The following is a 14,439-nucleotide window of genomic DNA, read 5'->3' as shown; positions in this document are numbered from 1 at the left end:
AGGCAAAGAAACAAAACTCTACAGGCCAGTTACGGCGTGAATATGATTGGCCAATGCTCCATCGTCACATAGAACACGAGCGCCTTTCAACATCTTGAACTCAGACCTTCAGCGCAAAAGCATATAATATTTGATCCTGGCTTGTTGGCGGAGAAGGGTCCCAGCCGCGTTCTGATTGGCGTCTTGTTGAAAAAGCAAGATCGAACCGAGCAATTCCCAGTCGCCCTGCATCATGCGCATGCAGGCCTACAGCCAATCAATCATCGTGCCTGTGCGACCCGCTGAGAACTTCGGTTGTCTTATCCGTCTAGTCCAGGCCTGACGTGCATGATGCATAGGTAGTTTAAGAGCACTGGGGCTGATTGATGGAAATAACGCCCCACTCCAACTCCATGTGAGTACCATGAAGATTGCAGGACATTACTAGGTAGGTACCCTGTAAGATCCGTTGGTGACGTTTACTTGGCATTGCCAACATTAGATCTCCTGAATCTCCATGCTGATCGATTAGATCACCGGAGGATATAGACTGGGGTATACCTGAAGCCCGTGGCTTTGAATGCACCATGACGCAGTAGTCATACATACAGATCTATGCAGCCAGCCACGCAGATCTAGACCTATGCTTATGCAGCCTTAATCACACTCACACGTCTTACGTAAAATGCCACCGGTGTAATAAGACATTTGCCAGTTACGAAGAGGGGGGTTTGAATCCAGTCCGTTCTGTATGCTCCCAGTCGGGTGCATCATGCATGGAGAGGTTACACCATACCATCTACCACCCTCGCAAGGTGTTCCTGTCCTGTCTCGATGAACGTCATTCATGCCATGCAATGTTCCAAGGCACAAAAAACTAAACAAATCGATATTACCATGAAGTATAATGGGTAAAGGAAAAAGCGACACGCTGTGACTAGACTGTACTGTCATACGTAAATGTGGGCAATTGCCTATAGGAACAACTTTTGGTACGTTGTGTTGAACGAAAAAGAAGCCTGCGAGCGACAGTCGCTCATTTGACTTTGCTATTGAGCCTACTTACTATGGCTGCTTTCTGCAAACATTTAGTGCCTGTCAAAGCCCACATCTGACTTTGTATCAACCAGTAGGACCAAACCAAATAGGACTTGCTCTTCATTGACGGACAGGACGTTCTGACCGCTATAACTAATAACAGCGATGTCATTGAGTCGACGTGCTCCGTATATGGGATGTACGGGGCCGCTCCATCTTAGCCAGGGGCCGAAGGACCCAACACTCTCGAATGGAGAGGCCAGAGCCATCACACCTAATGCTGATATAAAACGCCTAGGAGCAAAAGGGAGCCATGCACATTGCCGAAATGACGTTCCGAATAGCGCTAGACGTCGGGTAAACCGAGTAGACTGGTGAGCAGGGAAGACGCCTTTCAGTTCAGTAAGTACCTAGAATTCGAGGATGACATAGGCTATTTGAGATTCTTTTTCTGGACTGCTTATTCATTAATCGGCGCCATTTGGTCATTCAACTACCGCGTCATCGGTATAAATTTCTAGATCGCCTTCAGGTTATTTGAGGTCTCGGGAAAACTCGGCCCTATCTGGCTACTTGACTACTGAGGAGGCAGAACCACGCTGGACCGTCCAATCGATTCTCGCTCTCATGTTCGACCCGTTCATCCCGCCAATCTGAACATACCCGACAAGACAGATCATGGAGAGCCCAGACTCTAGTAGTGCCGTTGCGAAACAGGCATTCTTCTTCTTCACCAACGAAGGTACGGCCTCAAACGAAGGCATGATTATCAATCCTGCTGGTTGGGCCGAGACGCCTAGCCAGCTTGAACCGAATGTCGTCTGCTCGTCGGGGAACTGCGAGTGGCCAGTCTTTGAGTCAATCGGTTTATGCAGTTGCAATGAAGATATCACTTCCACTACTACATTTGAATGCGGGCCGCCCACCTTAACCAAACAGAGGACGACGGCGGTGACTTTGATATACTCTGTGAGCTTCGCCCGCCTCAGGAGGAGGTATACAAAATCAACACATGGGTCACGTGCGTGGGGCCAGTTAACAGGTCCAAGAGCTACACGTACCTGGGCCCAGAGTCGATAGTGTGGTCTCCCTATCAAAGTGCCCAAGTCGAAAATCAGACATATTGTGGCATGGCCAACCAAATATCCGTGATAGCGCAGGCGGAACTCAGCTGGGCTGGCAACAAGAACGAAACGGGGGATACCTTTGCACCGCCAGATTTATGGACCACCCTGCGCTTTACCAAAGCCACGCAGTGTGCTGTTGACCTGCGCAGCAGGAACTACACTATCGCGGTTGTCAACGGAACAGCATCCATCAGTTCTTCAACGCCCAACTACGGTGACTTGTATGAGACTGAATTTAGTATCACGCCTTGCTGGAAGCCAACTGATGATATGCGCTTCACCCCGCCAAATGAGACAAAGTTGCTACAGCGTGACTTGAAATGGACAGATACATCACGTATTGCATTTTCCCCGCCTTCGTCGTTTGGATTGGAGCATTTCATCGCGGGTATGGCATGGACAGAGGACACAGTTAAGATCAACGAAGAGCGGCACAAGAGCGAGCAGGGAATGGCCTCGGACAATAAAATACCTGGAAAGTCATAGAGACCGGGCTGGAGCCAATAGTAAGGAACATCGGACCATGCTTCACCAAAGCTGCTCTAGACGCGGCTTTGGTCGCCCTCGGCATAGTGTTTTTTCTTCTTACTATTTTTCTGAATTACCGGCAGAAACTTGAGATGTGGAAGTCTTCTATCCTCGCCATTGATTTTCATGGGCTGAATGGTGTCGGTCAGGAGGTGAGAAGTATTAAGACGACGACTGCGGCGCAAATGGTGAAGACGGCGGAGAGTATTCATGTTAGATTAGGAACTGTGGATCAGGACAGGGGTCTTATACTTGATCAATCTTAAACATGAGGACACTAGATAGATTGACTTAAGGCGGATGCACTTTCATATATTCCAAAGGCTTCTGCACTTCCTCCTACAAGGGGATGCACTCAATCAATCCGCCAGTCGGACTGTAACAGGAATGCCCCATCCACCTCACATCGATCCCTCCACATATGAGCAGTATCGGTACTGGTTGAGGTGGACACAGTGGGGTGTGCACACGATCGTATATGAATCAAACATTCAAGACATCGCAAAGGTTGAACGATCGCGCCATCCCTTCGTACCTAGTTGAAACAATAACGGCACAAGAATGCTTTATTTGGCAGAGGTGCCGTTACCACAGCCTCGACTCCAACAGCAGATGGGTAGGGCCCAGAGTGGTTAGGTGGTATACGCCTAGGCCTGGATCTACAGTAGTGGTCGTCCACCTATCTTGTCAAACCCACGGATGCATTTTTATCTTGCGCTGCCAAGTCAAGTAGGTAGCTGTCCTTGTCCACTGGATTCTGTCATCGATTGTGGTTCCCGGTCCTCCAATCACTATCATCATCCGGATAAACATCAACATCCACAACCTGTCCAAGCTCATTCCCCTTCTGCACACTATGCAATTGATACGAACTCCTCGCGCGCTTGCCCATCCCCTCCTCGCTCTGCACCCTCCACCCCGCCGATCGCGACCCATCGTGATAACCCCGCGTAGTCCGCGAGCGGGATCTCGATGAGAAGAGCGAGAATTTCGGTAAATACGTTCTAATAAGCGACTTGAAGCGCATTGCGCACGCGCATATGATACCGAGGTTCAATTCGCAGACTGTCCAGATTCCGAGCGCGGCTTGGGTGTATGTTGTGTCCGCTGTTGTTGGGAGAATGATTACGTAGGGGAGGCGGGCGATTGAGCAGATGACGACGCTGGATATCTGTCGTCAGTGGCTTGTAGATACGGAAAGAAAGGAGGGGAGGGGAAGAAGAAAGGACATACGCAGACCCCAGCCCCATGATACAACCCACCGTAACCTTCTGCTTCAGCGGCAAATGCAGGTTGTGTATAGTCGGGATGGGTAGGGCCATGATGGCAAAGTCCGAGATGAGATTTAGGATTGCCTGCGACAGCGCGACTTTCTCGAGACACTGCGTTGTGCCATCTTTGAGTGGACTACATGGTCCGCCGGTGATGATGCATAAGGTTAATGTGTAGCTGAATATTATGAGACCCACGGCGGCAACAGAGGCGCGGTATAGGAAGGACGGGTTGATGCGGTAGAGGACCGAGAGTATGGCCATTTTCGTTACTGTGGGACAGATAAGGTAGCTAAGGGTATTGGGGAGGAGGGCCTGCATACTATCAGCACGGCGGCCTGAGTATAGGAGACAGGGACGATGGAAACGCACCTTGTTCAGCTCTATAAGCTGCGCGAGCGAGACATCGTACATGTGTTTTCCCCAGCCATGACCGAATACTGTCACTTGCTGTTAGCCAATGCCGACTCATTGTATCCTCAAGAAAGCTTACAATCAACCATCGTGACGAAATACACCAGCGCAACACCATACGCAACAGTAACAATCGCCAAATCGACCTCAACCTTCTGTACCAACTTGATTGCCTGGAAATAGCGCAACCCCAGGAACAACGTCGCAAAGAAATAGGTGACTCCAAAAGCAATAACGCTACCTATCTGGACCGAAGTCCAGGAGGCATGAAATTGAGGGACATGGCCGTCTGGCGGTTTTAACCCGGGTGTCGTTGTGAGGTCGAGACCTCCCATCGCAGCGAACTCACTCATAATGGAAACATATTCTTAATGGCAGGTTTTGAGGCGATTTGCACTTCCGTGCAGAAACACTACTCACTTTATGACTACCAAACTACAGGGGGCCGACCGCATCGAGGGACATTCCCAAACAGCACCACCCACATGACACCCCAGCTAACGCGACTAGAAACTGCCGAAGTTGAAACCAGGAACAATACCCTTGTCAAGCGGCTGCTAAGCGACCTCCACTAGGAAGAAAATGATCCAAAGTCCGTTAGTGCATCCTATTAATATGCGTATCGCTGCAACGGCGCGGCTCCACAGCGGGTTGAACAGTGCACCTCTTCAGGCACCACGCCATAAGTACCATCGAAGCGAGCAGACGCGGTTAGACCCCCCGGAGCTATGTGGGCCATGCATACGATGTTTGCGATGACTTCCGGCATCCGAAGCCTCGGTGTCAGGTACGATAGGCTGCGTTCAAACTTCAAGGCACTAAATCGGGTTGTGCTTTCCACTTGCTATGGTATTTAGCCTTGACTAGGTAGGGGCGTTTACTGCACCTAGTGTTTGAGGTACAATCTATCATGGCCGAGGCCCATCTAGAGTCTCTACCCTGTCCGTGGGAGGCCGATAGATAAGGAACGGTCTGCCCCGAACTGAAATGCGCCATCGTCGAGAGGATTAGCAAGACCCTGTCAATTGAAGCTTCTCGTCCGAGACATCTCCAATACGTGGCGCACGCTCTTCAAGTCTGCCCACAATCTATCTCCCGACTCAAAGGCACCATACAACTCAGCGCCATGGATTGGTTGTTTGGGCGAAGGCCCGTTCAAGCTCCAGTTCCGGGCGACCGAGTACTCCCGCTGCACTTCTTCGAAAACAGTCTCCTTGTCCAGGGAAATAATATGGCTGTGTCACTTGTCTTCAACGAAGTGCTTGATGCGAACAAGCTGCGCGACTCGCTTGAGGGGCTTGTGAAGAGGGCGGGTTGGGAGAGGCTTGGAGGGCGGTTGAGAAGAAACGTACGTCAAACAGCCGCCAAACTACCGAGAAATTATACCATATGGAACTGAGGTACTAACTTGATGATTGGCACAGCTCACAACTGGAAAGATAGAATGGCACATCCCATCGGAATTCACACCGGATAGACCGGCAATATCCTTCGCACACGTCAACCACGATATCCCATCCTCATCGCATTCCGCAGCGTCCAAAATACCCTCGCCAAGCACCCAAGTGCCCACCGTGGTCGGAGATCCTGATGCCCTGGAAGAAATAGCATGGGAACCCGGCTACAAGCCCGGCGGCATAAACGACTACCTCCAGCCAGACAAAGACACCCCCGTCCTAGGACTACGGGTAAACAACTTCACGGATAGGACGATTGTCACGCTACAATGGCAACATGTCGCGTTTGACGCACTGGGATTACAATATGTTGTTGAGGGGTGGAATGCTATGCTTTGGGGAAAGGATGATGAGATACCGACGCCGTGCGGGACAGACGAAGATCCCTTTCGTATCTTTGAGACGGGGTCGCGCGAGGCTACAGAAGAGCATATCCTGAAAAATAGACAAATCGGATGGGGCGGACTACTCAAATGGGGACTCGGATACGGTGTTGATATGCTCCTCCGCGCAAAAGAGAACAGGATGGTCTGTATCCCCGAGGCCTTCTGGAAAGGCCAGATCTCAAAAGCGCTAGACGGACTTCGGGCAGACGCAATTCAAAGAGGCCAAGACCCATCAAAGGTCTTCCTCACAGAAAATGACATCATCACAGCATCTATCCTCCGCTGGACGGTCCTCGAAATGGCTCCGCACCCAGACCGAACAGTCGCAGCTTCAATCGCCATGTCCCTCCGCAAGTCATTCGAGGGGGATCTGATCTCCCCGTCATCCGAGCAACCCTATGTTGGAAACGCCTTCGGCTGGGCAAATGTCCTCCTTCCAGCGCGCGAAATCACGGACTCTCCACTCTCAACCGTTGCGCGCCAAATCCGCGCCGCTATAAACGAGCAAGGAACGCGCGCGCAACACGAAGCATACTACAAACTAGTCCGGGAATCAGGAACGGGCCTACCGATTGTCCTCTTTGGTGACGGTGGGATGGCGCAAGTGGGGTTCTCGAATTGGGCGAAGGCGGGTTTGTTTGATTTGGATTTTGGGCCTGCAAGGGTGAGTAGTAATCAGGATGTTGCTGGTGAGTCGTGCAGGCCTTGTTATGTTCAGGAGAATCATGGGCCTGTTAAGCCTGCTGATGGGTTCTTTATCCTTGGAAAGGATGGAGGGGGGAATTATTGGGCTTCGGCTTGTAAGGTTAAGAGGCAGTGGGGGAGGTTTGAGGAGGTACTGAAGAGGGATCTCGAGTGATTGTAGAATATCCCTTCTGCTATAGGTCTATCTGCACATATACATTTTAAGTTTGCGTTGTTCAGACGGGATCTGCAACTGCTTGCCGGATAGCGAACAGGGAAAATACGAGATACTAGGTTAGTACTGTAACTATATGAGACCCATAAAAGCACACGAGATGAAGGATAGAGAGGCCATGGCAGACACAAAGCTCCAGAGCACTCTGGCTTCGGACAATGAAAAGATAGAATGAACCGTGGGACAAATAAATGGCCTTTTGTGTCAAAGAATGCAAGCACTGTAGAAGAGCCCCCTTTTGCGTCTTTGACATGATGTGTCTTTGTGCCCTAGCACTAGTTACAGTATACATATATGACCGCCTATTGCTTGCTGTGCGAGGCATTTGGCAACGGATTCTCAAATGCCGGGACTTAGAAATCGAAACTCAAGGCCTGGTACAATCTATTTACTTCTGGTGTGTCTCCTCTCTTCGACCAAAGTCCCAAGCGAGTTGAGCCGCCAAAATGACCAAATTCACCCCCCGCATCCACGCCCTAACAACCCGTTTCGAGAACGGCTGCCCCAAGAAGCTCCTCGAAACTCGCACATACGGGGTAGCAACCTGCGTCGTCAGGACCAAAAAGGACTTTTGGACGGACCAAAGCGACGAGCAATCCCGCTCTATTGCGCTCGTGCAAAATCTCGCACGCACACTGAACTACTGCGAAATAACGCACTACCATATCTCCGCTGGTCTTCGTACAACTGCCATGTATGTACCACCAGACCAACGAACATGGGAAGTATCCCTGTTCCTGGGAAAGACGGGGATGAGTGACGGTGACCTTTCTCTTGCGCGGCAACTTGTCCTCTCTCATGTTTACCCATTCCAGCCAACGACTACGCAAGAAAAGACATTTGATGAGTACAGTACCTCGCCAGAGACATGGAAATACCACATTGAAAACGCGCAGAACGTGCAGCATAAGACCCAGTTTGCTGTGTGGGATGGGAAACCGTATCTTATTCAGAAGGATGGGAGGGTTGATTATGAGGTGCTTGAGGAGTATCAGTTTGCTAGGGAGGGAGAAGGGAGACCTAAGAGTCCGCTGGGAAGAGGGAGGGAGAAGGTTGGTAGGGCTTTTAACATGTTGGGGATGAGTGCCAAGAGAAAGAGTGTTGAGGGGGATGTTATGCAGGAGGTGCTTGGAAAGTTGGTGCAGTCTACATCTAGGTCTGGTTGCGAGGATGAGCCTGCGGAGAGGGTGATTTCAGCAACAGGGTGTGCTGGTTCTGGATATAGATACAGATAATTATTTGAAAGTTCTAGCCTGGTTGGGAAAGCACTGAAACACTGCTGGTTACTGGCACCAATGGAGTCCGGCTTTACAGTGGAGAATAGATCGTCTCTCTCGGTGGATTCATATTTAAGGAAAGGAATAGACAAGGGTTGAGTCGAAGAATAACTGAGTTATCCTGAGAATATGGAGATAGCTATCGGTGGACTCACAGCAAGTGGTATCGCGAACATCAGCGTAATAGCCTGCGGAATAACAAGCCTCCTGGTTTCTTTTCGTTCCTTCCCGAAGAAATACTTCTCCCAGTCCTTCCAGCCATCATCTGCGATAAAGGTTTCAGCATAATGTCTCCTGTCCAAAATCAGGTCTCCTACCCGCATTAATCACAACACCTCATCTCCTTTTTACATTGCGTTCAAATATGAAATAGAATGTTTCGAGATAGCTGAACGTTCGACCTTGGACTCTTCTTTATACTGTCGATTTCGAAAGTCCAATGCGTTATCAGCATATGGAACAACAAACGAAACGTCTTTCAGTAGTGCAATATTAATGGTTGTTGTCCGAGTATCAGATAACAAGAAAAGGTATATCACACTGGGTCAGCTACTTGTCAGATCTTTCGGGACGTTGTTTTTTGTCGACCCGTTACAATGTCTATATAATATGGTGGTCACCCACCCGAACCGGGCTGCATCTATTCACCATTCCAGCCCAGGAGACTCTGATACAGATCTCAAGATCAGCCACTCTCACAAACCCACACCACTGCTCCTTATTGCCCACACCCATTCAGTTCCACGGCACAGTATCAAGATGATGAAAGCAACTTTCAAGCAAAACCTCACTTTCGACGTCCATAAAGTGCCAATCGACTTCGAAGGCCGCAGAGAGGAGGATCATAAGGCAACAGAAACAAAGCTCTTCGAGAATGGATGCCTAGCAATCAGCAGGCTAGTCAGCAAGCATCAAGTCCACGAAATCGCCATGGAAGCCATGTGCCACCTCGCAGGCGACCTACACAATCATGGGTTCCAGCACTTCTACATCCACTGCGGCGCAATCCCCAAGAATATCAAAGACGAGTCGGCCCGAAGGGATCAAAACGCAATGCACAAGCCTAGAGAGTAGGAACTGTTTGTTCTCTTCGGCAAGAAAAATATGGACGAGACACAGCGCATCGAAGCACGGGGTCTTGTCCTCTCGCACACCGCGTACTCGGCTTATGAAAACGACGAATGGGGCAGAGAACCTATTTGCATTCCCGCTGAGGTGCCGACAGAGGAAGCGACTATCTCCAAGGTCCGCGATATGCCGCTTTCTCTTCGTCGTAGCTGGAGCCGTTCCCATGATCTAGACCACAAGACCCAATTCGTCTGCTGGAACGGCAAGCCATATCGAATTCAGAAGGACAGCGTGCGCGATGAGAAGGAGCAGAATGCCTATGAGCATGATATCCGGCGAGACGGGACAATGGGCTTGGGGAGGATGCTCCTTGCGCATATGAAGAGTCAGCCTGAGGTTGATCAACCAACTTGGGATGTTGACCGGGCGCGCGTCCAGCTGTGGGCTTCGAGTGACGCTGCGCAAGCGGACAGAGGGCTTGAGTCTAATGCAATGTGGGCTATGAGAGAGGGGAATCGGGAGGACTTGGAAAAGGTGGAGGGACACGGTAAACTTGTGGAATCGGTGCGTGACATGCAGGACAGCCTCGTTGGGATGTCCCGCGTAGTGGAGGAGTTTGATCTTTTTTCGTCTTAGGGTTGGGGTTTTTAGGCTGTTTCTCTTTTTAGTCTTGGATCAATTTTGCATGTATTATTTACAATTAAAGGATATTCACAGTCACTTGTAAGGACCAATATCAACACGACCAAAATGCACGTGCTTGAAGTCATCTATCATCTTAGATAACATTTAGGGTGGTCAAATGTATTGTCAACCTGTGATGCACGCTATACCATGTAGGGTCAGTAATTCTCGCGTTGTCAAAAGACTACAATGAAGTGAACAGTCGGACGCAAAAGGCTATTGTATCACATACTGGGGTCTCAGCTCCATCCGAGGACTTTGAAGTCTCCAGCACAGATATGCAACTTCGCGACCTGGGCGGCCTCTTCAAGTCAGACGGTCGTACTTTACTCAGGGGATGGTACCAGGAATACAAAACCTGTTTTGCAGTCTGAGAGAGAAAGCCCTTCCAGATTCAGAACGATGGGGAGGTTAATATTGATGAGGTTGCTGCTTTCTTCGAGACCTTCTGGAGGGATGTCACTGGGTAGTATTACGAGTTGATGTTTCCGGACGTGGAGAACAGAGCTACGGCTCCGGCGGACAGGAAGAAGTGGACTGTTTCGCAGTCTTTTGAGGAGTTGGTTCGTGGCGATGAGGATGTTAAAATGATCAGACAACTTGAGGTAGAGGTTTTGCTTGCTTTGGAGAGTGGTGAACATTCACGCCTTGCGGAGTTCAGAAATACGGGTTTGGGTCTTGAGAGAAAGCTTTGGGAGCATAGGATTGAGGAGTGTAAGTTGAGGATTGAGGAGAGGAAAATGCGTATGCTTCAAGTTTGATTAGGAGTTTATGTCCGATCTCCGAATGTTATAGCCACAAGCGGGTGGTATTTGTCTATTTAAATAGCCGTTGAATTTATACTTTTCCACTGCTCCTGGGCTTTTTGAAAACGTTCGCTCGTAAAATTGCATCGAGAGCGGTGCTGGTTTACATCTAATAAGCAAGTAAGTACGTACTTGTTGTTTATTCCTGCAGGGCGGCATCCTTCATCATTGTTGTGATAGAAATAGGGGTTATACTGCAGGCTCCGTTACCTATAACCATAAGGGATAAGGGTATGCCGAACTAAGTGTTTTCCTGCGTTCGGGGCTGTCTCACATTGAACTCGTCCTTATGGTAGCTTTACCTGGTTCTGTGTTCTATTTCCCCTTCGTCGAAAGTGATTGTGCCGGGAATGGTACTCATAAACTAGTAAAGAAAATGTGTTAGTCTATTCAGAGCATTCCAGCGCGATTTTTCAGCAGCAAGCGCGAAGATTAGCCTTATCCATTGCCAGGAACCACACAATGTCCCAGAGCTATTGTCCGCAAATAGACTAACGTAGATGAACGTTCTTTTCGGAGGTACAGTTAGCTTTAGCGTATCATTCAGAATATTCCGAGGCCTCCTATGGTGCAATCTTTCGTAGTCAAGGCTCGCAAATGGAACCTGAACGTCCTTTGACCTGCTATATTTGGATCGCGGGTATATCAATCTCAATTTAATATTTGACTGTCTCACGCCTAGAGCAACTACAAAGTGCGCGGCAAAAAACATGAAATTTTGTGAGAGGCCATAGTACTTCCAGTCACAGGGTGTCGAAGCTTGTATGAAAAAGTGTTAGTTCCGTTTCACCATGAAAGTAAACAAGATCAATGGCCGATTTTCCCATCATCCCTTTCGCGGTTTGAGCCTTTCATAGCGAACAAAGCACTCGGGGCATACCGAGACAAACCCTCATTGTTGAGTGAGACTCGGCTTTTACTAATATTAGAAAAGACAAAGTACAACGATGCAGACAATGAGTGCGATATCTTTGCTTGTCTCATGGTAAGCTCTGTATATTTACTGGGGCCCTCTCCATGTTCCATTCCGATTCCTGTAATCAGATTAGAACGACATTCAGCAACCACCATCCAGCATCCAGCACTGAGCATCAGCAATCACCAAGTCCCAACACGATCAGTAATATATTATATCATTCAGAAACAAGCTAAATCAACAGAACTCACCAACCCACCACCAAAATGCCCAAACTCGACTTCTACAGCACATTCCACTACCACGCCCTGGTAAGCCCCATAAACTTCACCGCAGGGGACGACGAGGACACCCAAAAATCCTCCGAAGCAATCAACATGATCTCCCTCATCGCATCCGACCTACACACCCGCGGCCTACGAGACTTCTACCTCTCCGCCGGCCGCGTAACCTACTACGACCAGGGCGTCAGCCACGAACCCTGGACGCTCTTCGCGTACTTCGGGGATAGCCAGAAGGGCATGGATCTGCAGACGCGGCTTGATGCGCGGGAGGCGGTGCTCTCTGTTATTCGCGTTCCTCAGCCAAGCCATGAAAAGGCGATTCAGGATCTGCTTTATATGCCGAATGCTTTGCATGATCGGTTCAATGCGAAGCGTGTAGTGGGGGAGACGAGGTTTCAGATTTCGGGGGGGCGGGCGTTCGTGCATAAGCGCGATGGGATGTATGATGAGGGTGGCATGGAGAGGTGTGAATATGCCCAGGTTAAGAGTGATCTTAAGGCGTGGGAACGTTTGAGCAGGGCTCTCTCCAAGTTGCTTGCCGGTGGTGGTAAGGAGAAGAAGGCTAAGGCCAGCGGTGGTTTTAATGCCCCCAAAACCAAGGGCCTCACGTTTGAAGAAGCACTTGCTAAGCTCCAGACTCCATGGGAATTGTCCAAGGAGGAAAAGGCCGAAGTCGACGAGTTGGAGACAATCATTGAGGTCTTGCAAGCTACAGAGCGGGAGGTCCGCGAGCAGAAGGAGTTGGAGGAGCTGCTGGAGCAGTTGAAAGTTACAATTGAGAAGCTGGAGACTCAAGAAGCTGAGAAGCAATACCGCGACCTCGCAAGGGAGGAGGCCTTTTATCGCACTCGTATGAGAAGTCTTGCGATCAAGTCCTTGGCGCTCAGTGGGGAGCTTGCTAGTGAGCAGGGCACTGAAGAACACAAGGAAGCGATCAGGAAGAAGTACATGGATTGTACGAATAAGATGATGGAGGAGGTGGAGCGGATCAAGGAGAGGCGAGAGAGGGAATACGCGCAGGAAGTTGAGGCTGGTTCCTCTACTTAGGTACAGAACTTGAATAGCTGTGGATACACTACTTATTGTACTTGAATATAATGTGGTGCTGGATATCTCATATGATTTTGTTGTAATTCTTATACTTCATATTTCCGAGTCTATAGCCGAATTCCCAAACGGGTTAGACCGTGGGGCACCGCTATCAGAAAATCGCGACAACTTCATGGAATCTCTCTCTACTCTTCCTCCATCACAATGAACCCCTTCAGTCTTTTCCGACAATCCCGTCCAGACGCCTCCTGGCACCGCATCGGGCTTGTCTCGGAGTTCCCTGAGGTATCGGAGGACAATGAAGCCTGTCAGGTGACCACCACCTGCAAGGCTTTCAAAGTCCCGCACACAAAGGACGAAACGCTTACTGAGACGGACATTGATTTACCAGGGGAGTTGAAAGATCAGGTGCTTATTTTTAAGTATAAGGGGGCTATTCATGCCATCGATCATGTACGTACGAATCTTTTTGAATGGGGGGCAGGAAGCTGATGAATGCAGCAATGTCCACATTCGGCTTTTCCCCTATCGCAGGGGAATCTTTTTGATATTGAGGACTTTGGGATCACATTAAGTGCGGGAATTACGTGTCCTAAGCATGGCTGGTCGTTCGACATTTTCTCTGGTAAGGGTGATCGCGGGACGTTCAAGTTGAAGGTCTGGGAGGTGCAGTTGCGCGACGCGTCAGCTTCCGATGAGGAAGGAAAGGCCGACAAAGAAGTCTGGGTGAGACGAAAACAACGAATTGGTTGAAGAGGGCTTCATCGTCATGGCGCTCTGGACTAGGGCGCTGAAAGCCGGCAATCCAGAAATGCTCGCGCGTAACGGCTCCCTCCAACAACGAGACCAATTCCGCATCGATCCGGTGCATCAAAGACGCATCGACAAGGACGCCGTTGGAGGCTTGCTTCATTCGCGACATTCATAGCTGGATGAGCCGCGTTAAGTTCAAGCCCACGGTACGTCCCGACTTATCGCTGGAAGTCGAACAGCGCTTGACTACCGGAGCGCGATATTGGATATACATTGGAGGACCGCGAGTCGGAACGGTTGAGGCTACACAGCGTATATTAGATGCTGCTTTTCAGCCTCTACGCCAACCCTTGTCAGAACAACAGCTTAGGTTTGACAATAATAAAACATAAAATTTGTGCAACATGATTGCAAGACTCTACACGACGCGATCTGAACCATATACAGATATTTCATAGTTCCAGTGTAATTCAGTCGGCGCC

General features: G+C 49.6%; 7 protein-coding genes across 7 annotated transcripts; 6 read left to right on the top strand and 1 right to left on the bottom strand.

Moving 5' to 3' along the window:
• Positions 1-1,695: 1,695 nt before the first annotated feature.
• Positions 1,696-2,630, top strand: BDV14DRAFT_195374 (uncharacterized protein; the record flags this gene model as incomplete). Its single annotated transcript, XM_073772181.1, has 3 exons — positions 1,696-1,882; positions 1,957-2,012; positions 2,067-2,630. The coding sequence occupies 3 exons, from the start codon at positions 1,696-1,698 to the stop codon at positions 2,628-2,630; spliced, it is 807 nt and encodes a 268-aa protein (XP_073632805.1).
• An 802-nt stretch (positions 2,631-3,432) lies between these two features.
• Positions 3,433-4,710, bottom strand: BDV14DRAFT_195373 (uncharacterized protein; the record flags this gene model as incomplete). The annotated part of the gene is made up of 4 exons (XM_073772180.1): positions 3,433-3,835; positions 3,906-4,258; positions 4,316-4,383; positions 4,437-4,710. The coding sequence occupies 4 exons, from the start codon at positions 4,708-4,710 to the stop codon at positions 3,433-3,435; spliced, it is 1,098 nt and encodes a 365-aa protein (XP_073632804.1).
• A 773-nt stretch (positions 4,711-5,483) lies between these two features.
• Positions 5,484-7,059, top strand: BDV14DRAFT_195372 (uncharacterized protein; the record flags this gene model as incomplete). Its single annotated transcript, XM_073772179.1, has 2 exons — positions 5,484-5,705; positions 5,782-7,059. 2 exons carry the CDS (start codon positions 5,484-5,486, stop codon positions 7,057-7,059), a joined length of 1,500 nt encoding a protein of 499 aa, XP_073632803.1.
• A 506-nt stretch (positions 7,060-7,565) lies between these two features.
• On the top strand, positions 7,566-8,354 carry BDV14DRAFT_195371 (uncharacterized protein; the record flags this gene model as incomplete). Its single annotated transcript, XM_073772178.1, has 1 exon — positions 7,566-8,354. One exon carries the CDS (start codon positions 7,566-7,568, stop codon positions 8,352-8,354), a length of 789 nt encoding a protein of 262 aa, XP_073632802.1.
• A 1,146-nt stretch (positions 8,355-9,500) lies between these two features.
• BDV14DRAFT_195369 (uncharacterized protein) lies at positions 9,501-10,100 on the top strand (the record flags this gene model as incomplete). Its single annotated transcript, XM_073772177.1, has 1 exon — positions 9,501-10,100. One exon carries the CDS (start codon positions 9,501-9,503, stop codon positions 10,098-10,100), a length of 600 nt encoding a protein of 199 aa, XP_073632801.1.
• A 2,036-nt stretch (positions 10,101-12,136) lies between these two features.
• On the top strand, positions 12,137-13,201 carry BDV14DRAFT_195368 (uncharacterized protein; the record flags this gene model as incomplete). Its single annotated transcript, XM_073772176.1, has 1 exon — positions 12,137-13,201. One exon carries the CDS (start codon positions 12,137-12,139, stop codon positions 13,199-13,201), a length of 1,065 nt encoding a protein of 354 aa, XP_073632800.1.
• A 205-nt stretch (positions 13,202-13,406) lies between these two features.
• On the top strand, positions 13,407-14,377 carry BDV14DRAFT_163721 (Rieske (2Fe-2S) protein; the record flags this gene model as incomplete). Its single annotated transcript, XM_073767087.1, has 2 exons — positions 13,407-13,657; positions 13,706-14,377. Coding segments are annotated over 2 exons (503 nt in total), but the record flags the coding sequence as incomplete, so codon positions are not given.
• Positions 14,378-14,439: the final 62 nt, after the last annotated feature.

The sequence above is a fragment of the Aspergillus stella-maris genome, assembly GCF_047715825.1.
Source record: "Aspergillus stella-maris strain CBS 113639 unplaced genomic scaffold BDV14scaffold_3, whole genome shotgun sequence".
Classification (NCBI taxonomy): domain Eukaryota; kingdom Fungi; phylum Ascomycota; class Eurotiomycetes; order Eurotiales; family Aspergillaceae; genus Aspergillus; species Aspergillus stella-maris.
Note: the sequence above shows the minus strand (reverse complement) of the source record. Positions and strands in the feature narration are given on the sequence as shown.